Source organism: Bicyclus anynana, chromosome 3 (assembly GCF_947172395.1).
Source record: "Bicyclus anynana chromosome 3, ilBicAnyn1.1, whole genome shotgun sequence".
Taxonomy (NCBI): Eukaryota; Metazoa; Arthropoda; class Insecta; order Lepidoptera; family Nymphalidae; genus Bicyclus; species Bicyclus anynana.
The window spans coordinates 12,834,317-12,858,281 of NC_069085.1; the positions used below are offsets into that span (position 1 = coordinate 12,834,317).

The 23,965-nt window shown below is 36.0% G+C and overlaps 1 protein-coding gene across 1 annotated transcript in view; it reads right to left on the reverse strand.

Moving 5' to 3' along the window:
* Nucleotides 1-23,965, reverse strand: part of LOC112058233 (cAMP-dependent protein kinase catalytic subunit 3) — a 60,238-nt gene that overhangs the window by 2,397 nt on the left and 33,876 nt on the right. Inside the window, exons 2-6 of the mRNA XM_052891176.1 lie at nucleotides 22,511-22,679; nucleotides 18,168-18,277; nucleotides 9,848-10,093; nucleotides 6,144-6,325; nucleotides 542-619 (exon numbers count right to left, since the gene is read on the reverse strand). Coding sequence (XP_052747136.1) covers nucleotides 542-619; nucleotides 6,144-6,325; nucleotides 9,848-10,093; nucleotides 18,168-18,277; nucleotides 22,511-22,679 — 785 coding nt within the window. The remainder of the gene's footprint in view (nucleotides 1-541; nucleotides 620-6,143; nucleotides 6,326-9,847; nucleotides 10,094-18,167; nucleotides 18,278-22,510; nucleotides 22,680-23,965) is intronic.

A 23,965-nucleotide genomic window follows, 5' to 3' on the forward strand; every position in this document is an offset into this window, starting at 1 on the left:
CTTGTCAATAATAAATGTCATTTCCATACATTTTTTAATTATCGAATTTTGATTGTAGAAAGGGATTCAACGTGTCACATGGCTACAGGCCCTGATTCTGTAACGATCAAGTGATGTACATAAACAGAATATTATTTCATCGAATCCAAGCTGCTAACTTGTGTTGGCGAAACGTACCTATTGGATCTAAGTTCCAAATTACCTCTCCTTTATGAAGGAGACCTGGGCATGTAGACATATGGCACATTGATTATCTTTCTTCAAACTTCGAAAATTAAAAAATGTATGGGAATGACATTTACTATGACAGGTCACGTGATCGAGTTGTCAATCGGATCTGTCATTCCCATACCTACATTTTGTTAGTTTTCGAAGCGTTAGCGTTTGTAGAAAGAGATCGACATGTTACTTGGCTAAGGCCCCTGGTACTATAGAGGGTCGATGACGAGACGATGCATTGAAGCACCATTGCTTCAACGTTATTTTGAGTTCGTATGGATTCGATGGAAAATATTGTAATTTGTAGCCTGAACTAATTTACCTGTAGCTTCTTCATATAAACATCAGCCCAGTCGATGTGTTTGAACCACCTGTGTCTCTTCACATCTTCTGAACCACACTGTAACAAGCAAAATTATTATTAAAAAAAATTATTTAAAGGTAAAATATATAAAACATAAAATAATGCCAAAATTTGTGAGTATTTCTCTATACTACTTTACGTATGAATATATGACATACGGGACCATTGCTTAACTTATACATAACCTGTCACTGTACTGTGTGTGGTCAACGATATTCCATAAACAATTGAAATAAAATAAGGATCCTATACTATTTTAGTATCGAATACGGGTTCAGTATACAAGCTGATTGGCACAAAGAGCCAACAATATGGGTTAACAGACTTTAACACCTCAATAAGCTATACAACCAGTATTGCCATAGTTCTAATAGCGGCTCATACATCAATCAGGAACGTTAAGTAGCAATAAATAGTTCAAAATGAGAGCAACTCTGTTATTATTGGCAGTCGCGACGTTCCTGTGTAGTTTTACAACGTTAATCCGCCAATTTGATGGGGCATGCAAAGATCATGGCACTCCTAACTGGGTGACCCGATTATTTCAAGTTATTTCCATACAAAAGTCAATATTTCCAACTATACAGGATGCTCGGAAGTATTTCCCATAACTCTAGGGTTATATTCTTTAAGGAAAATTAATTAAAAATGTCTAAGGAACATGTGTTGCAAAATTAATATTTTCGGAGTATAAAATGTTTCTTTTGTAAGTGGACTTGTCACCTTGAAGTTATGGGAAATACTCCCAAGCAAAGCACCCTGTAAAATGTAGGGGGTAATCTCTGGATCTACTGAACCGATTTTGAAAATTCGTTTACCGCTAGAAAGCTACGATATTTGTGAGTATCATAGGCTAATTAATAATTAATAGAGCCGTGATAGCCCAGTGGATATGACCTCTGCCTCCTATTCCGGAGGGTGTGGGTTCGAATCCGGCCCGGGGCATGCACCTCCAACTTTTCAGTTGTGTGCATTTTAAGAAATTAAACGTGTCTCAATCGGTGAAGGAAAACATCGCGAGGAAATCTGCATACCAGAGAATTATCTTAATTCTCTACGTGTGTGAAGTCTGCCAATCCGCATTGGGCCAGCGTGGTGGACTAATGGCCTTGCCCCTGTCATTCTGAGAGGAGACTCGAGCTCAGCAGTGAGCCGAATATGGGTTGATGACGTATAGACTAACTTTATACCCGTATTCTCACGGGAACAGAAACTACGCGGGTAAAACTGCAAGGCGTCGGCTAGTTTGACTATAACTAGATCATTGAAAGCCGCCTTAATATCATATTTAGAATTTATGGCCCATGAAAAGCAATGCCACGCTTAACTAGGTAGCTTGATTAACTATATCCCCGAGAGTGCTTCCGACGTTTTATGCAATTTCAAACCAATAGGTGTAATTCAACAGTGAAGTTAAATCAAATACATGCGCCAATCAATTTCACATTTACGTTCATAATCGTAGAATGAGTCAGTAGGCAATTGCAAAATTAATTTGAAAATTCAAATGAAATCTTTGCTGTTTAGTGTGAACACATTTCATTTTTCATCTCATTTCATTTAACTTTATCTCATCAATTTCATTGTTACTAAGCGATTGACGTCCACAGCTGGACATGGGCATTTTATAAGGACTTCTAATCAGTAATCACCCCGATTAAGCTGCCTGCATCCAGCAACCCTTCATGTTATCATTCCAGCATTATGGGATCCCAACATCCAAAAGATCTTCGAAATATGTGGATCGCCATATTATGAGCCATGTAGGTAACATTGGTTCTTATGCGAATCTCCTCATTTCTGATTCCATCAGACAGATATACTATACACTAGCATAGCTTCAAACATCGCCCGTTGAGTGACTTTGAGCCATCTTATAAGGCCCATAGAAAGAAAAAACCTTTATTACTACTTGTTAGCGTAGTTAGCTAAACATTTCTTTTCTGTTTTCACAACTATTATGGTACTTTACTTCGATGCATTATTGGAATCCCTAACCAAGTGACACACTATGTTTTTATGCCACAAACGTCAGTCATCGTTGTCAATACAAGGCTTTGATGTCGCCGCCCGCCGGACACCTGACTGATGGCTTTCTAAACAGTTCTGCGACATCGCGGCAAAAAGCTTAGGCGTACCTCGGAGAAAATATTAAACTACTAGAAACTGCAGCCGTTTACACATTCCACTCTTTATAAAGCAAAGTGCCATATGAGTGGGTACACACTCGTGTACGCTTGGAGAAAATCTTGAAAGTTTTCTACATCTATTTTTACGTACTTGTTTAATATTGTAGACGCCTGTCGATCAGATAAAATTTTACACTTTTCTTGTGTACATTTTAATATAATATTAATAGTCAATAGGTATTATCTAGCGGATGAAACAAATAGGACGAGAATCATGTTGTTCAGGGTAGCATAATATAAGATTATTTGGTAAAAAATATGTTTCTAAACAACTTTTTCTAAAGATCCGATATATTTATTCCTTACTTTTCAATATGTTTTGTTATGTATCAATTCAAATGTCTATTCTTTACTAAGATTTGTAGTGTTTATTTGCAACCGAAGCCAAACAAGCAAATCGGGTGATAGAGATATCAACAATTGTAGACGCAACGAGACTCGAACCCACGCCCTGCTGGCATAGTGCCAACACTAAATGTCGCTAGCAATCACTTATATTAGAGAATATCAACTTTATTTTACTTATTATATTTAGAAATTATACTTGTAGTATAAGAAAATGTAATAATGAAGCCGAATACACACATATAACTTTGATGTGTATATAGATAATCATAAATCTAAAAACAGATCATCAACATCATCATCATCAACATCATCATCCTTATTACATATCAGCCAATGGACGTCCACTGAAGAACTGAGGCTTTTGTAAGGACTTCTAAACATCACGATCCTGAGCCGCCTGCATCCAGCGAATCCCTGCGACTCGCTTGATGTAAATAAAGATCAAAGAACGAAAATATATAAAATAAAAAAATAAACTTTTTAACCCGAACCGAACAATTAATATTAAATCACTTCAGGTTTCAAACCAAAACGCATCAAAATTGGTTCTTCAGTTTAGAATCAGATCAATTATATTATACTGATCTACAAATACACAGACAGATATGTCAAACAATCACAACAATACTTCGTTTTATATACATTTTCTGTTTCTGTCTACTATGTGTTATTATAATTATAGGTCAATCGGGTCTCTAATCCAATTAATGTCTTTTGTGTTACACTTACTTCTTAGTTTATGATGTTTAAAAATAAATCTAAAAGACTTTCCAGTTACTTTCAGTTGGTAAGCGATTGACATACAGAACTCTGATTGGGTTTAATTTGTCACAAATTTAACGCTCTTAAAATCATACAAATTAGACGATAAATACATAGGTTAGGAGATATAGAGCAGAAATCTGGACACGTATATTTCGTGGTTGTTCCTGTGTACAAAACTTTTACAAGAACAAAAATTACTCGACAACTTTTTGAGAGTAAACCTATTTCTAGTAAACATAATTACATACTGTTATGGGTCCAAACAACATACTAAAAAAAATGAATTCATCTGACACAGACATTCATCGTACTTTGTGAATTTAGCGATTTTTGTATCGATTTTGACGGGCGTATCATCTATACCACTAAACTCACTTTACATTGAGTTCTTATGCAAACTATCTTGTTGATCAATTGGTTAAACCTGCAGTCTCGAGTTCAGGCTCTTGTTGCGATAGGGACAAATAAATTAGGTAGGTACTATCGGATGCCCGCGACTTCGTCCGCGTAAAACTCGAAGTAAACTTTCAACTACCCCTACCCTACCCCTACCATACCCCTACACTTCCCTTTACCTTACCCCTACCCTAACAAACAAATTAGGTACTAGCAGACGCCCACGACTTCGTCCGCGTAAAACTCGACGTAAACTTAAAACGTAAACTACTTTCAATTTTTGCACTTATACATGAACTGGAAAGTCCTCTCGTTTAGTATTTTTTAATACATAAAAAAATTACTTCCGGCAAATGACAAAACGCAGTAATTTATATAAAGCACATTTAAAAAAAAGGTTAAGCTGTACAATTAAACACTGTGTATAAATTGTCATCTGTTAGATTAGGAGTTATATATGGAAACATCTGGAGAACAGCCAACTTCAAGAGCGAACGCGAACAGCTTTTTTGCATCACCAACTCGAATTAAAATTGTATCAGTGCAGAATTATTCTAAAGAAATTACATCGGGAATTAACCAACGATATGTTATACTAGAGATATGTCACTAGCGCATCAAAACTAAGGCGGATAAATGTGCATAAATTGTCTTAATTTCATTCAGTCGCGGAAACAACGAAAATTATTTAATCACTCGTCATCAACCCATATTCGGCTCACTGCTGAGCTCGAGTCTCCTCTCAGAATGAGAGGGGTTAGGTCAATAGTCCACCACGCTGGCCCGAAGCGGATTGGCAGACTTCACACACGCAGAGAATGAAGATAATTCTCTGGTATGCAGGTTTCCTCACGATGTTTTCCTTCACCGTTTGAGACACGTGATAATTAATTTCTTAAAATGCACACAACTGAAAAGTTGGAGGTGCATACCCCGGACCGGATCCGAACCCACACCATCCGGAATCGGAGGCAGAGGTCATATCCACTGACCATATATATAATACCTAAATACTGTCTACAATGTCAAATTGTGCGTTTAGGACGTGTAATAACGATTTATACATAAATATACTTATAATGTTGTAAATAAACATAAAATTGTGCCTGTGTGCGCTTAATGGAGTCGCTAAAATCACTTTTTACGGAGATTTTGTAGGCACATAACATATCTATAGTATAAAATCATGGGGATTAACGAATTCAAGCAAAATTGAGACGAGAAAATAAATTGCTAATAAATAAAGACACTATAACTAACTACAATAGCCGTGTTTACTAATGGGGAAAACGTGTGAATAGGTACATCTTATTTCCTCGATAATTTTTAAAAGAACATTGTTTTTTTCGCTTTTGAAATACATGTATTTGGAAAGCCTAAGAAATACATTATTAAAACTATTTAACAACGGGGGAAAAATTATACAGCCCCTGCATTCTGTAAAGTTACAGCGATGTGGCATCGCTCATTTCCATGGCAACTTCGTTGTTAGTGACATCCCATAGAAATAGAGTATAAAATAGCGGGATCATCCTGACACTGACAACATCTACAGACATTAACGTACCTATAACAGCCCTTTGAGAGTAAAAATGTGTGAAAACATTACAGTAGAAACTGGATTATATATTGGTGATTTGTAAAACTTAGTCAGTGATTGTTAAAAGCCATTAAAATAGTAGCGATGAAAATTATTTAATCACACTTACTCTCATAACATTTATAGCTACTACCTAATATCTCATCATAATTTTCAACAACCCATTTAACCCACTCGGCTCATTGTTGAGCACTAGTCTCCTCTCAGAATATCTAAAATCTATAATGACACAACTCTGAAATATATTACATATTTGACCGACCTTCATGTTTCCAAGCCGTTTCGTCCTATCTTGCACTAATAGCTTCTTTATGACGTCCTTGGCTACAGGGTCTAGATGCCTCGGCCAATCAACCCGCCCGTTTAAGATTTTTTCGTATATTCCAAAAGGATTGTCATCGTAGAACGGGGGATAGCCAACTAGCATTTCATAGATCAGCACACCTGAAAAACCAAAATAAAACTACGTTAATTGTGATTTATATTGTGTTTATCTCACTGACGTCTTATGTTGGCCTCGTGAGAATACAATCAGACTTTGAAATGAGAGCTGTTTACAAGATAATATACGTAATCGCAATGAAAATACGTAAAATAAGAATAAACACGTCACTCCGTTTGTTTACCGTCTAATTCAAGTAAGTACAGATATTGAGAAAGTAATCGCTTGACTTTATTTTCGAGCTATTTTTATAATAAATAGTCGAAGACAAAGTCCACCTGATGAGCAACAGGAAAAACGTCACTTATAAACAGAGTAACTAACTCAGGGCATGGAACAAGTCGTACAACATGGTGCCCTGTAGCTGTATACCTACTATAACATAAGGTATATATGTTTAACCTCATGTTCCTTTAACTATAGAGGTTACCATACCCTACAAACCAAAACACAGCAATGCATCCTAACAGCAAAAATAACCAAAAACCAGAGTCACACATGAAACGAGTCGAGCTATGAAACAAGCTAAGCTCGGAGTATATCTGCGTGATTGAATCAGAAATGAGATCCGCAAAAGAACCAAAATTGCTGACATAGCTCAACGAGTCGCGAAGCTAAAGTGCCAATGGGCGAGGCACATAGTTCGAAGAGCCGATGGACTTTGGGGTCCCAAGGTGCTGGCAACCCCGCACTAGAAATGGCAGTGTTGGTGACCCAGCACCAGGTGAATTGACGACATCAAGCGAGTTGCAGGGATTCGCTAGAAGCAGGTGGCTCAGGATCGTTTTTTGGAAGTCCCTACAAAAGGCCTATGTCCTGCAGTGGACGTCCATAAGATGGTATGATGATGATGATATTAAAACAAGTAGGTATTGTAAGTTTATTTTTGTTTTAATGGTTTTAATTAAGAAAGTTTGGCTTCTTAATCAATTTGGCAACTTTTGTATGTTAAAAATATCTAAATACCACATAAATTGGAGACTATATTTGTAACAACCTAACGGGACATTGTTATGAAGAACCAACAATAGTCCAAGAGTATTAATCAATATTATATTTTCTATCCAATGCCAAAAAATAAACATCAGAGACAATCAAACACAAGCTCCAGCGCTATAAATTATCTGGGAACATTTATAAGTCTGGCACGAGGTAGCGATTTGGATTGACTAGACGGCGACGTAAATCACTAGTACGTTAAATAATTATAATGTAAACATAACATTAAACGTCGCCACGACGCCATACGGCGACACTGCGGACGTATTGACGAGAAACAACGCACTGTCAACTAATGACCTGAGAAACTAGAAACAATTTTACTGTTTACAAAACTTAATTTATAAAATAATTTCTCAGGATTGATTCCATCCAGTGTTTTTATGATTCCGATTCCAGTGTTCTTTCTTTATTATTCACTATAGTTTGATATTACATGTCAAGTGTTAATGCAACCTTTGATTGGATTGTGCTAACTCTAACTTTACCGTATCTTCCTACTAACAAAATAAATTTTTCCTTTAACTTACCGTAACTTTAATGAAATTCTTAACTGCTACAAAAATTAAAATAACTCTTACAAAGTTGACTAAAAAAGCTACTTCTTCTATAACGGAGCCTTCTGTCACAGGATACACTCCTGTATACAACTCTTAAATAAAAGAAGACTCTAGCCTTTAATTATTTGTTACTAATTGATGTTAACGAAATAAACTATTTTATTATTTTTATTATAACATTACCGTAACTTTTTCAAAAATAAAACCCGCGACAAAAAAATAGAAACTAAAATTTTTCAAATATCTATAACACAGATACATGTTTTATGTTAAAGTCTAAAATTTCAAATTTATATAGTTCGCTTTCATCTGTAATATACATAATTATAATTAATACGCGACTTGGTATCTATTTGGCACACTCTACATCATTAGCACTTCTCGACAACTCAACAACCTAAAAATATTTTGCAAAAACGTCGTGAGTAAAACATATTTTTGGAAATAAAAAAGTAACGGTTTTTGCTTGATTGCATTAGTAACAAAATGATAATCCCTAATAAACCTTAAAATAGTTTGAATAAAGTATTTTTTGGAAATAAAAAAAGATCTTAATAAACGCATGAATAAACGTTTACAAATAAATTTTAATAAGTAACATGTGTAAATTACACCGGCCTTCACAGAAACGAGTAAGATCGCGTGACCCGCTTTTTACCAGAACAAAGGAAAAGTTGACAGCAACATCACAGTAAATATAAGCTAACTTAGCAATATCAAGGATAACATGAAAATAATAAAGCTTCTGATAATAACTCATGTGTGAGTGATGTGACCATATACGATAAAATAAATAATATAGCATCGTATAAAATGTTCAGTTTGATTCTGTAACTTATGAGCTAAAGGTAACTCTGGTTCTCAATTATAATAATCTTTTGAATTTTCCAACTCTGAACTTCTCGAATTCATACCCAAAAAACTTGAACTGGCAAGTATCTACTTTAAAAATCCCTAATGATTCCATCAGTGGTATATAATCGTTAATGTTTACAAATGACCATATTAAAACGAAATCAATTGTTACATCGACAAACATAAGCGATTGGCAACTAACCAAAGTACTGAACAAAAAGAAATTGACTACTTCCTATACATGAAGCGTGCTAACAAATGAGCGGCAACTTGCCAATGATAGGGTCAACTGCACACGTCAATAATCTATCGTTGAGTGTTTGTAACTGCAACTTGACAACTATTGCAATCTGCAACTATGCCCGTTGGATGCTGTAGTGACTTATTTGTGGCTTCTTGTCGTTTGTCTTCAAGCTTGCATGCATCTATACCTATTCTTGCAAGACGCATGTTAACAGATGAACGGCAACGTGCCAGTGATAGGGTCAAATGCACATGTCAATAAACCAGCGTTGAGTAAAAGTAAATGCAACTTGAATACTACTGCAGTGTGCAACTTTGCTGCAGCTATCCACGTTGGTAACGTATATTGATTTATTTGTGACAACTTGCCGTTTGTCTTCATACACGCGGTTTTCATGATCGTTGTTTATAAATTTGTCAAAATTGGCTTGGCTTGTATTTTCAACGATGTAAAAGTTTTCTAAATTAGTAAGTTTCATGCTATACAAACCATAGCATTAGCAAAGCCTAACTTCAAATCTTGAGTTGAGTCACCAAATTGTTTTATAAATTAACCAGAGACCGTAACTTTATTCACGTGGAGTATGTTTTTTTTTAACAAACATGTGATCGCTGTGAAAATTGTTTGAATACAAGCTAAGCGTTAGATAGGTACATCTAACAACAAAAAGGATCGTATTTGTAAGATTTCAGTCAAATTTTAAAGGTTTTTTTTTCCAAATCCGTTCAGCCTAATTTGCGTGAAGGAACAACAAACATCCAACCATGCAATCTTTTACATTTACAAGTTTAACGTAACATATATTTACTGGCTTGTAACTAATACTCGTTAGTAGTTAAAATCGCTAATAATTCTGAAATACTAACCTAAAGCCCACCAGTCAACAGCTTTATTGTGTCCTTTACTTTGAATGATCTCAGGCGCTAAATATTCCGGCGTGCCGCAAAGTGTCCAAGTGCGATCCGTTAGTTTTTTCGCAAACCCAAAGTCAGTGATCTTCAAATGGCCATCCTTCGCGAGCAATAGATTCTCTGGCTTCAAGTCTCGATAAACAATATTCCGAGCGTGAAGGTATTCCAGCGCCGAGACTATTTCAGCTGCATAGAAATTTCCTGTGTACAAAAAAAATACATAAATCACACAACTTTCGCCATCTGACAGCGCAATCTAGACAGGGGCTGCCGTGAAATTAAAATATGAGAAGGGGATTTAGGTTACCGTGATTTTTATTATGTGGACAAATAACAGTATTGCAGATAAGAAGGGTATTGTTGATATTTTTCGTAAAATTCGTTACAGTTTACTTTAATTATTTATTAATTTCAATACTGTACAAATATTTTAATATTTTGCGACGAATGGGATGAGGTAAATCTCTAAAAAAACATATTTCAAATTAAAAAGTTTTTATATAATATATAATCAAAGCAGTTTGAAAGACCAATGTTTTGTGATTTTTTTTGTCAGTTTTTTTAGTGATGTAATTAAGAAGTTATACAATAATTTACATGACGCTCGGGCGTACCTCATAGGTATTGTATTCATAAAAGAAAATAAAAAAAAATTGAAAATTCCTTTTTAGTTTATTTTATTAAAGATTACATCCTGATAGTATTAACAAAATAGGCTCCCAAACATGTTTTTACATTAATTAAAAAAACTACTTTCAAATATACAAATCGTTCTATTTTTGTTAAAGCCTTAGGTAGATTCTTTAATTTATTTAGCAAACGCGACATCATTTTATACGAGTATATATACAGTACAATCTCGTTAAACAAACGCACGTGTTATGATCTCTATAAACTAATTTTACTATCGCTAAAAAGGTGTTTGAACTTTATCTTTTTATTACAGTAATTAAGGCTGTTTCGGCGAATAATGTGATATAATACGAGTAATCGTTTTATAAATACATACTTTACTTGGTCGTTATATAAAAAGAAATGCTTAAGATGAAACATAAGCTACCAAAGTTTAGAACCTTAGTTTATTTCGAGCTGTCTTACCCTTTCTGGTGGATGAATCCTTATACTTCCTTATGCTTATTATACATCTGGAAGGATTCAACGGAACATTCAAAATGCTTTTCAATTTATAGCGTATTGTCTTAGGACATGCCTAATAAGTTTTATGATTGATCTAGCATAGAGTGAAATACATAATTAAAAATATGTTTAGTATGCTGGACTATTTACATGCTGAATTTAATTTTTAACACGCTTATATTAGCTTCACTTGTAACTATGTATGTAAGAAAATCTTGGAATTATAATTTGACCCACTTCCCGGTCTTCGATTAGAATGAAATTTTGCACACGCTCTGAGTTCTGATGGCAATACTAGCTAAGAAACATCATAACAAATCAAATATGGCGGCCTCCCCAAGATGCCGAAATCGACCCCCATGATATGGATATCAAATGAAAGTGTTTGCTGTCAGGAATACGAAAAAAATAGTCACGTGACTTAAATCCAATATGGTGGACGTCCAAGATGGCGGACAGGTTAATTGAAATGCACCCCCATGTTATGGGTATCGAATGAAAGGGTTTGCTGTCAGGAATCCATTTGTAATTTTTAGTGCGCGCTAAAAGCGCGATTTTTAGTTTATTAAACTATTATGTTATTATATTATTAGATTAGTTGACGCTCGCAGGAAAACTTTGGCCTCTACTTATACATTCTCGTACTATTAAACCCACGTTACAGTGATTTATTAAGCTACACAATGGGTGTGTTAATATTAATCACTGTCATAAATTTTTACTATTGTTAGTTTTGTCGGCGTTATATCTGCCAAGGATTGCCAGTTTGTCAGGAAATACGGAAAAGCTCCCAAAATCATAATTTTATCAGTATAATTTATTTTTCTTGACCATAATACTGCGTCTCTGCGGTTTGGTCGAGCTCTGAAGCTCTGCTAGCGCTAGAGAATAAGGGATCGGAAAAAGCTAAAAGTGTTTCATGTGAATCTCCGTTTAGAGAGAAGCCGTCATCCCTCAGTCGAAAACTGAGCCCATGCCTTGAAAAAGCCCACCAAACCCCGTCTCCCGACCGTTAGTTCTACTTGTAACTCTATTTGGTAACAAATTAATGAATAATATTGCCAGATCAGAGAGAATAGATTTTTTTTATTTTTTTTCAGGTTTTCACAAATCCTTCGGGAACTATGGATTTTGTGGAACAAAAAGTAGCCTATATTTCGCACAATAATTGATGATAAAGCCTACAGTATGATGGGCCATCTTGTGTGGTGTAGGAAGTAGCTATAATTGCGTCCGATGATGGCACGTCCGATGGTCTTGCGATGGCGTTGTCGATTATTCGGCCGCATATCAAAGGATAGCCAGCCAGAGCCAGTTTTGCTTTTGGCGATACATCGCATACCCATCCTACCGACCAATATGTAATGCCAGCATTATAATATTATGTTATTTAATCAAGTAAGTTTAACGATTAACTTATTCAACATAGATATATTCGCAGACATCCGCTAGTTATAAAATAAGGCGTCTCTTGAGTGAAACTAAAAAGTTATGTGAATCAGAAGATAGTGGGCGTTTCGACGTCATACATCGTGATGTTAGGCCAATAACGGCACATCACGCTCTCAACAGCAGCTGAATATGAACTTGAATACCTAATCAAGTATTGTATAAACATCGGCGAACACTTAATTGGAAATACAATTTTTTTTTTTCAAACACGGAAACCGATTATTTTTTATTACTATTGATTGCAATGCAAATGTTAATATTGTTCATACTTCGCACGATAGTTCGTGCGTAATAAAACACTCAAATAAAAGAGATACTTATAAAGTTTGTTATGTTTTACGACGAAACTTTACAGTCTCACAAATAAATGAAGTGGGTAAGCTCGGCAGTTGGCGAAACCGTCGTGTTTGGCCTTTTGAAACGGAATTACGACCACAATAAAAGTCTTAAAATTGCGACTACTTATTGTACAAAGGTTTATTGTTTTTGTCACTTGTTCTATATTCTTGATCCTGCTGCCAATCTCATATTTTGTTCTCATTTCAGAAAGATGATATATTGCACCTTAATATCTCCTGTCCATTATACAAAGGTCTTTAACACTCGCATCACAATAATTATGTCCAAAACAGTCGTCTATTTTTACCCGACTGCCAAGAAGGGTTATATGTATAGATTACATCCAATTTCCATTATTATATGATCAAACTTCTGTTTTGTCACTTTTGTTATTGTCTATTTATAAATTTGTTTTTAATTGCGTACCTTACCTACTCGTTCCTTACCTACTCGTAAGTAATCATACGTCTAAGCTGTGTCTCACTGCTTTAGTATAATATCTAACTGCTTTAGTATAGAAGAAGACTATGACGTCATGGTGGTCTATTACGAGTATGTGTGACCGAGTTAATTGGCGTGTTATTAACTATACTAATTAGACCTTGATTTTTCAATAAGATGTCTGAAGTAGAATAGATCAGAGGCTTTATTTATTATTTTATGTATACTTAGTAAGCATTGTGTTATTCTGTATTACTTAGTAGTTATATTATATATCGTATGTAATACGGGAGTAGGAAATGTAAAGAAAATATTTAGACATTCATACAAATAACAATCATTACGTGCATCATGTTAGAAATAAATCCCGACTAAACAAACTGATATATTCTTGCAATTAAAACATCCGCAGTGGATCACTGAACCGGAAACTACTAAATACATACTAAAGTATATGATAAAGCAAGTTTACTCGTGTTAGGAAAAATGCTGGCAGGTACTTTGTAGTTATAATAAAATCATTTTAACAAAAAGATTTAACCGACTTCGAAATCACTACAATAAAGTAAAAAGCGAAAAATAACATCCTATGTGCTACATTGTGATCACTTTGATGGCGCATTAATTAAAGCCGTTTCTGAAAGAACCATGGGAAAGAACTGGCTTTAAATCCTAAAATTTTATGATTTAATCAGCTTTAGTTAATGCATTGCGTTGGCACCACCTTCAAAGTGAACAGAAGGACGCACATACGATGTTATTTTTCGCTTTTTAGTTTATTAATATAATTTTGAATTCGGTTAAATTTTTTGTTAAAAAGATTTTATATTTCTGTTTTTAGCGTGTCCTAGCATAGTGAGCGAAAGCGCCACAGTACGGGCAATTTCGTTATTTTCATTTTAGAAAAAAATTACTGAACCGATTTTCATAACATCATAAAAAACATACGCGCCGAATTGAAAACCTCCTTTGAAGTCTTTTTTTTTTGAAGTCGGTGAAAAACTTTTTTGAAGTCGGTTAAAAATCAAATTAACTTTGCTAATTCAAATTATGGCATAGTTTGCATGTAAGATTTATGCATTGACTGAAAATTAAATTCAGCTAGACTTTAGAGCAGCTGCAAAAACATGATAAGTTACATATTGCACAAATACACCGCCATTTCTCTTTTTCCGTGACGCGTACTACACGTTCATAATTTAAATTTTAGATATGACTAAGCACCCCCGCACGCATATATATAATTTAATCATACACAAAATTAGAAATGGAACACCTCTTTCTAATATCGCAACCCGAAAACATACTTTTAAAACAGTTTTACGACCTCTTTAAAACGAATAAAACTAATGCATTATATTGTATGTTCACGTAATGAACATTGTTTCGACGATGTTATGTCGAATTAAAAGGCTTTACGAATATAAATTGTGTGGTCTTTGTTTTTTTTATTTTAAAAATCTCTTTGTTATAAAACGTGTTAATTCTATTTTGGTTAGAAGCAAACACATAAAATTGTGTATCTTATTATGAATTGTTTTCGAAAATAGGCGCCCCTCCTATTAACCTCGTGTTTACTCAATGTCAGTCAGCGGTTCTTTAAAATTACTACCAGACCATTCCCCTGCTATATTCTTACTTATTTTCTTATATTATATTAGTATCTTATAAAACCTTATACCTCAGCAATGTGGTATAAGCCCTACCTCTACTAAAAAGTTAAATAATGTCAAAATAATTTGAAAACAATTTATACTGTTTTTAAAGTAAGTCAAGTCTGTTTACTCTGATACTAGTAAGGGTTTGTAAAAAAGACTTCAAAACTCAAACAAATACATAATAGGCTAATGATGAGTCTTAAACAAATAATTAATAAATAACCTTCAGATATACCTACATCGATAAATATTGTAATTTTCAAACTTTATTTAAAAAGCCTGATCATCCTATTTCTCCATCTGCGGTCGTTCCCTCTTTTCTGAAGATCGTGGTCCTGGTTCCAACCGTGCGTGTGTCCACGTTTTCAACCGGTTTCTGCTGGTGGCCATTTTTGCTAGCGTGTGTAAATTCGTCTTTTTATCCTCTTTCAGCTCTGTTGGTGAGGAGCCTTTGGTCACCAGACGCATAGTTTTCAAGTGGTCACACTCACGTGGCTGGTAATATATTTCCTAACCTAACCCGGATAGGTGGCGCCGGGCGTTAACCGGATGGTCCGACAAAATTTCCCTTGAGCTACGATCTCTATTGGGAAAACAGTGCACTTCTGAGTTCTGCACCAGATATTTTAGAAGTTATTTCTATTCCAAGGTCGCTGGATCCTCTTCCACCTTGTTTCCCAGATGGGTGTAGGATATCCAGCCATTGGTCGGTCGCCAGTGCTTTGTTCGTTGTCCAGCAAGGGGCACCGCGTGCACGTGAGATTGACATTTGGGTTCGATTAGATGTAAGTGTCGTGCTTCCCGTTACACGGATCATTATATTATTATAGCTACAATAAACGTTTTTTCACACATCCGTATTTTGCGATGGAGATGAAAAACGCATAAAACAATCTACCACATCCGGTACCAAGCTAGACAAGAAAATAGACTGGGCACTCCACAAATTGGCACTTAAATAATATTGCTAACATCACGTTAATTTGTGTTAAGATGCCTCAAGACTCTCGTAACCAGATCACTAAATATTTATAAAATGGGTTATTATAAGCAGATACGCGTAACGGCGTCGGAGCGTCTGGCCGCGTCGCCCCAGCATCGCGCACTTTACTACCGACCGCAATCATAAATCAGAGCATTGTTGTATCGCATTCATGACACAAAAGCATACAAAGTCCAATCTTAACCTTAGAATTTGTATATTTGCATAGAATAACCTCGAACTCGGACAGAACTCAGTTAGACGCGCGTCATTGACCGCTTATTTCGGTCCATGTCCTTTCCTCAGAAATACACGCTTATTCACAACTGATTAATCGATGCTACGTACGTTTTTCCATTTCTATCTGTCTTTTATATGAATATAGGTGTCCCAAATAATCATGCTGTCTTTTTAATGTTTATATTTGTATATATAAAACAATAATACATAAAGTTAGTAAATATGTAAATTCAATATATCTTTCAGAATTCAAAGACCAGGTAAAATATTAAAATATATTGTATTTTTTTCTGTAATGGGGAAAATCCTTATGGACACAGTGCAGGACTCTATCTGGCTATAAGCCCCTCCTGCCTTCTAAACGTCTTTCTCGGTAAATTTTCAGAAACGTCATTATCACTTATAATAACGAAAAGAGTCCAATCATCTTCGAGGAAAATGACAAAGAAACTGATGAAAATCTTAAATCGTTATAATCAGCACATTTTCTAAATGTATGTGAACATCGACAACTAACATTATAATTTTTCCGTTACACTCGATCCACTACGTTCTAGCCAGACAGTAATGACTCTGTTTCTAAAATTACGAAAAGTAAAACCAAAACGACAACAAAGATAATAATTACACGTCAGACACGATGCGATGTTCCCAAAATTTATCGCCTTCAACTTGTCTTCTTCAATTTCTGGTTACGCAAAAATAAATTCTAAGTCGAACACAATCGCCAGAAGTGCCCACTGTTACAAAATTCGGCTCGCTATAATGAAATAAAAATTGGCACGAATCGAGAATCGTGACGTCATCGTATCAATCACTGCACCAGAGCTGGACCGTGGAAATAGGTACATCCACCTTGAAACAACCCAATTATCGATTTAACTTTTCGTGCATTTCAACGAATATGCATAGTATCGAGGTGAGGCTGTTTAACTAGGTCCAAACTAGGTCTGTATATATCAACTTTCAATATTTGAAATTAAGTATCTACTCTAAGATGATTGATAAGATTTACGTAATAATTTTTTAAGTGAGTAAATTCATGTAACTATACGAATGTTTGATAGGCGGATGACGTCAACAAATCAATCATTACACCAGGTTAGACTGGGAGATACATCTACCTTGAAAATAACCAAATATCGATTGCAGATTCGTGGGTTTGTTTGGAATGTAAAATTCCAACGCTATTTGAATAATGTTCTTTGCTAGGTTCTGCATTACCCAAACTATTTTTCGAATAGCTTTGATCTGCAAATATAACCTTGAACTAAAGAGTATATACCTATGAGTAAGTATACTACTCTCTTCATGAAATTCATATGTAATTTTACTAATTTGTTTTGTTTCATATTAAAGTAAGTACCTATAGTAGGTCTATTCTAAAGTTAAATCTACTCATAGTAGTAGAAAAATCTATTACAGAATATCACACAAAATTAAACTGTCTACTTCTATCAGACTATTATTAGAGAAAGGGCTTGATATTCGTAAATTTTTAATGCAAATTGTATAACAATAGTTTACTTACAACATTATTCTATATCGAACTATTGAGCCCTGCCCATTGCCACTTCAGCTTCGCGACTCGCTGAGCTATGTCAGTCGCAAAGCTGAAGTGGCAATAGGCAGCGCACGTTGTTCGATGAGCCGCTGGACGTTGGGGGTCCCAAGGTGTTGGTAATAATATAAAAATGATAACCCCGCACCGGAAAGCACATTGTTGGTCGACCCCGTACTAGGTGGACCAAACACATCAAGGGTTGAACACATCAAGAGCCTTCGTGCTGGATGCTGGCGGCTCTCGACCGTTTGTTGTTGGTGGTGTTTGGAAGTCCATGTAAGAAGCCTGTCCAACTATAGACGACATCCGTCGATCGGCTGATAATCATGATGATGATGATTATTCTATTCCAGTTGTAAAGGAAGCTTTTCCCTAAAAGTTTTCATAACGAGGAACTTTTGATATAGTTACGGGGTCAAGCAGTGTATCTATGTATGTTTTGTAAAACTAACAGCTACTTACCAATACTATTACTGAATCTGCCAGCATTTCTTAAGTAGGAGAAAAGTTCACCGCCGCACACATAGTCAAATAACATGTAGATACACGAGTCGTCGCGTGTCCACCATCGCCTGAAACAGAGGGATGCATATTGAAATCACGTTAGGCATCCACTGACGATCAAGTATATCGGATGGTGAGTGACTATCACTATATAGCTCTAAGGACAGCAGTGATAGCCCAGTGGATATGACCTCTGCCTTCGATTCGGAGGGCGTAGATTCAAATCTGCTCCGGGGCATGCACCTCTAACTATTAAGTTATGTGCATTTAAAGAAATTAAATATCACGTGTCTCAAACCATAGTGAGGAAACCTGCATACATGAGAATTTTCGCCAATCGGCTTTGGGCCAGCATGGTGTAGTATTAGCCTAACCCCTCTCATTCTAAGAAGAGACTCGAGCTCAGCAGTGAGCCAAATATGGATTGATAACGATACAATATACACCTGTGTTATTCTTCAACGGTATTTTTTTAAATTCTTTACAAGTTACCCCTTGACTACAATATCACCTGATAGTAAGTGATGATGCAATCTAAGATGGAAGCGGGCTAACTTGTTAGGAAGAGAGGAAAAATCCACACTCATTTCGGTTCTTCAGATTATGGGTTCAAATACTGAGCTTTTCTTTTCTTGTAATTTCAGAAAATTTCAGTAAAAATTCTTAGCCCGGAGTTAGGAAGTGATATTACACCTATGCCGTGCACTCTAAGCAGTCATTACTGAAAATAATAATTTAAGATTATCACCCTAAGCCCGCCAATCCGCATTGGAACAGCGCGATGAGTCTAAACTCCAAATCCCTCACCTACGAGTATATGAACCTGTATTGAGCCGTTACAAAGGCTAATAATGATGATGATTGTTCAAACATGACTGCAGCAAGACGTACTCGTATTATCAGTATTACCTACACTCCACAGTATTACAGACTTCCACTCCAAAGCAACCGTGGGTGTGTTCAAGTTTACGTCTTACTTCCTACCAATCACAAGACTATTGCTCAAACTGGCGCGTCCTGTGATTGGTGAAAACTTAAACGCAATCCCGGATGCATTGGTGTGGCCTTGCATTAAGTTTTTAAGTAAACAATATTATAAATGTGAAAGTGTGTTTGTCTGTCTGTCTATCTGTTTGTTTGCCCGTCTTTCACGGCAAAACGTGATTTTTTATGTGGAGATAGTTGAAAGAATGGAGGGTGACATCTGTTTGTCTCTTGCTAGCCCCCACTTCTGTAAAATGAGGGTGGAAGTTTTTATAGAGCATTCCGCAATTTTCAAGGTAGAAAGCTAAAAATCGGTACACAGAGGTAGGGTAGGAGTAGGGGAAGTGAAGGGGTTGGGTAGGAGTAGGGTAAGGTAGAAGCGCGCAGTTAATTTTGCTTACGCCCTATTTCATATTAATTTATTTGATAGATCACATTCAGTGCCGTTTCAATTTAGATTTTTGAGTTCTATTTTTACTCGTTACACACTTAAAAACAACTATGTTATATCTATTAGATACATTAATAACTTGTTTATACCTATTATAGACCTAGTATATTGATTAATATTCAGTAGCCAACATCGTAGATCATCCTCGTCATACTCGTAGTATGGCAGTGTCCAAGAGATCGGACTATTTTACTATTTAGCTTTATTAAATTAAAAAAAAAATTAAATTAAAAAGCTATAAAATTAAGACACATGAAAATAGTTTTCTAAACGAAGAATACTATGAAAGTAATTTAAAAAACATGACACATTTTGAAAAAACTATTAAGCCCGATTTTCCAGGATTTGCTTTTTGTATTCGTAGCTAAATAAGTAGGTAGGTCTTCAAAGAATTGATCGCTTTATTTTCAAACAGAACTTTGAGCTATTTTATCTTACAAATACATTTTAACTCCTATAATCATATGAGTAGTAACAGAAAAACAAAGTTTACTTCTATTTTTTGAAATTGCATAGCTAATATAAATAAATATATAATCGGATTATTAATAGAGATAATGTATAGATGATCATCTTTAGTACTATGTATTAGCAAATATAATTATCCAATAAATCAAATCACCACTTATTAGATGGCATCGCGTCGAGCATTGCCAGAGTACCCGCCTACCATACGCTACACACTCAGACCAATTATAGAAGGACCTGTATCGCACTCATAGTCACGAACAAAATTGTCTGTCATTTTCTGAGGAAAATGAGCTTAGATTTGATATATATCTTATACTAAATTAGAAGTTTTTGCCCATTTTTTACACCATTCAATTAAACAGATGATATGCGGGCGACGAACGGGGAAGAACTGCGCGGGTATGAAGTCGTGCGCGCGGGTATCGCTACCCCCGCGGACCATCGGGAGTGTTATGAATGAATTTGCCAAGCTATACTATACTCAGGTATTGCTACACTTCTTTATCAAACGGCCTCCGTGTCGTTGTGGTGTGAGAGGTAGATTTACAAGACGAAGGTTCTGGGTTCGATCCCCAGCTGGGCCGATTGAGATTTTCTTAATTGGTCGAAGTCTGGCTGGTGGGAGGCTTCAGCCCTGGCCGGTAGTGGCAAAGAGCAGAATTTAGATGAAGGTAAGTCGTCCCTAAGAAAAGGAAATTCATATGTCGTGATACAAACTCCGGTTTCATACATATCTATATAAGAAACCGGCGGAAATCGGGTTGCATGAACTCTTCGCCACTGCTGGCTAGTTACCACCCTACCGGCAAAGACGTACCTACAGCTAAGCGATTTAGCGTTCCGGTACTATGTCGTGTAGAAACCGAAAGGAGTGTGGATATTCATCCTCCTTCTAACAAGTTAGCCCGCTTCCATCTTAGACTGCATCATCAAAATTGTAGTCAAGGGCTAACATTGATGAGACTTTATCGAGAGTGTAATTAATAAATTCATGAATTTGGGGGTTTCCTAAATTTTGGAATTTTTATGTTATTAGCCGAGTGCTACTATCAGGCTCATAAAGGAAGAATGCGAATTATTTCTCACCAAATGATATGAGTCACCGCACTTTAGGGCCGAATTGGTTTACAATAACTTACTAGCGTCTAATATTTGCGTGCTATTCATAGCTTGAAACAGGTGGTGGAAATGTATCTATTACTGTATTAATAGAACACATGTGGTAGTTTTAATTATGATTTATCTGTTAATACGTAAAATATTTTATGGTGGCGTGATGTGGTTACAAATTGCAAAAAAGCGCTACATTAAACTGAACTTAAGTAAGTAACCTTTTAAGTAAGAAACAAAAATGTAACAATTCACTTTAGTTATTATTAGAGATCTACCTCGATTGTTTTATCACGGTCTGGATTTAAATATTTTAATATCAGGGAAATGGTATCTTTACGTTGCACTTATCGCACAAGGTAAAATGTGAAAAAATTAAAGTGGAAATTATAAGCAGATCGTTTTCTTTTTTTAGGAGGAGAAAATCAGAGTATACCTCCTGCCCCCACGGAGCTGGTGATCTTGCCCTATTGGTCTATTACCAGCGTCTCTGCGTCTGTCTGTGTCTACGTCATGATCAGGGGCGTAGCTACCGCCTTCCGGGGGCCACATATCAAAGATACGTGGCCCCTGGACTAAATCCACAATCTCACTTAATCTGGTGCTTTCCGGGAAAAAATCAGAAATGCCAAAACCTAAAAAAAGAAATATCTTTTTCTCCCATGATTAAATGTGCGCCCAAAAGTTGGAAACATCCTACATTTATAGGTTAAGACACTGTCATATTTATTTTAAAAGACCATTTTTTTGTGAGAAATTTTCACCAACCCTTCACTTGGTGGGCCCTCCAACTAATTTTGATACAGAGTCCCTCCAAGGCACGCTACGCCACTGGTCATGATTTTTAAATAATTACCTGTCGTTACAATTCTGATGCTCTACTCAAAAAAGATGTACTTACAAGTAAGTCAGCTATGGTCAATTCGAAAGCGAATTGAGCTTGTGTAAGTTTTTGTATATCTAGCCTTGTTAAGAAGTGCTCTTATCGCCAACTTTTTTTAGTAGTCACGTCTCGGAAATATGAGCAAGCTGTTATTCGATTTGAAATAAGATCCGCTCGCAACATTCCAAAGGTATAAGCAATTTACTAAAAAATCAGAAGGGGTAATTGGGGTATTATAATATGCAAATATGTTAAAATCATAAAAAGTATATGGTATGATATTTTCCCGGTAAGACAAAAATACGCCTTAAAACTGGTACTTGGTATACTACGGTAACTGGTTGCCGAAAAGAGCACTTACTTACGAATCTAGGTGGTATGCAGAAAGGCTTAAAAACTTACAAGTTAACAATGAATGGATGATTGATTTCCGCTAATATGCTCTTCTCGTTCATGACATGGTCGACTTGCTTTAAGCGAATTACGTCAGCCATAGACAATATCTTCATCGCCAGGTACTCGTCGGCTGCTTTATCCCGACAGAGGCATACGCGGCCGAATGTGCCAGTTCCTGTAACAAAGTAAAATATATATATATAAAACCATATCCTTTACTGACGCATATTGGATTGTGAACCCAAGACATGTCGTTTATATTATATATATACAAGATATCCCAAACCCCAATAGCCTTATCCACAAATTTAAAGTTGCTCAGCGACTTCTGGAGAGGGCTATGTTAGGAGTCTCTATAAAGGACAAAATCCGGAATGAAGAAATCCGTAGGAGAACGAAAATAATCGTCGCCCAATTAGCAAACTGAAGTGGCAGTGGGCAGGCATGTATCTGTCGCAGAACAGATGTCTGCCGCTGGTAGATGTGTTATGGAGTGGAGACCACGTACCAGCAAGCGCAGTATAGGATGCCCTCCAGCTAGATAGTCCGACATCAAGACGGTCATGGGAAGTGGCTGGATGAGGAAGGCGGAGGATCGTGTGTGGTGACGCGCTCTCGGAAAGGTCTAGTGGACGGATACAGACTGTTTATGTTAATGATCCCAAGCCCCAAACTTGGAAAATTAAGGAAACTGTAATAAATATTATAATGATTCAATTAGCAATCGATAGACATAGTAAACATTTGTTAAATGTGGTTCAATCACAGTTAAACATTAAGATATCTCCTCAAGTATACCATCTGGAGTTTATTTTTTTGTTTCAACATGATATTTTCAACTCTATCAACGTTGAGTCATTCTTGATGATGATGCGATGTTTAACATGAAGCAAGCTTTTATATTTTTAGTTCGCTGGAGAGGAATATGATACACTATACAGATAACAATTTCGAGAACTGTTTTTTTTTTCATGACTCAGTAACGGATTCCCCGTGTTACTTTAAAAACATATCGATTAATTAAAACAAACACAAACACTAAACCAAATGAGTAAGCCAAGAATGTTGTTTTGAAAATTTATAAATTTCTTGTAAATATACACGATTACGATGGAGTTCGTCTGGAGAAGTACTACCCCCATATTTATTTTTGCTACCACGCAACATTAATGTATTCTGAAGGGTTTTTTTATTCTTTACAAGTTATCCCTTGACTACAATTTCACCTGATGATAAGTGATGATGCAACCTAAGGTGGAAGCGGACTAACTTGTTAGAAGGAGGATGAACATCCACACCCGGTTTCGGTTTCTACATGACATCGTACCGGAACGCTAAATCGCTTGGTGGTACGTCTTGTAAATCCAACGCGCATTCTTTTTCATTCTTAGCTACATTTTTTAAATAACCTTTTGCAGGTTGCAGAACCTGTTATTAATTAGCAAAGGTTCTCAACTTACG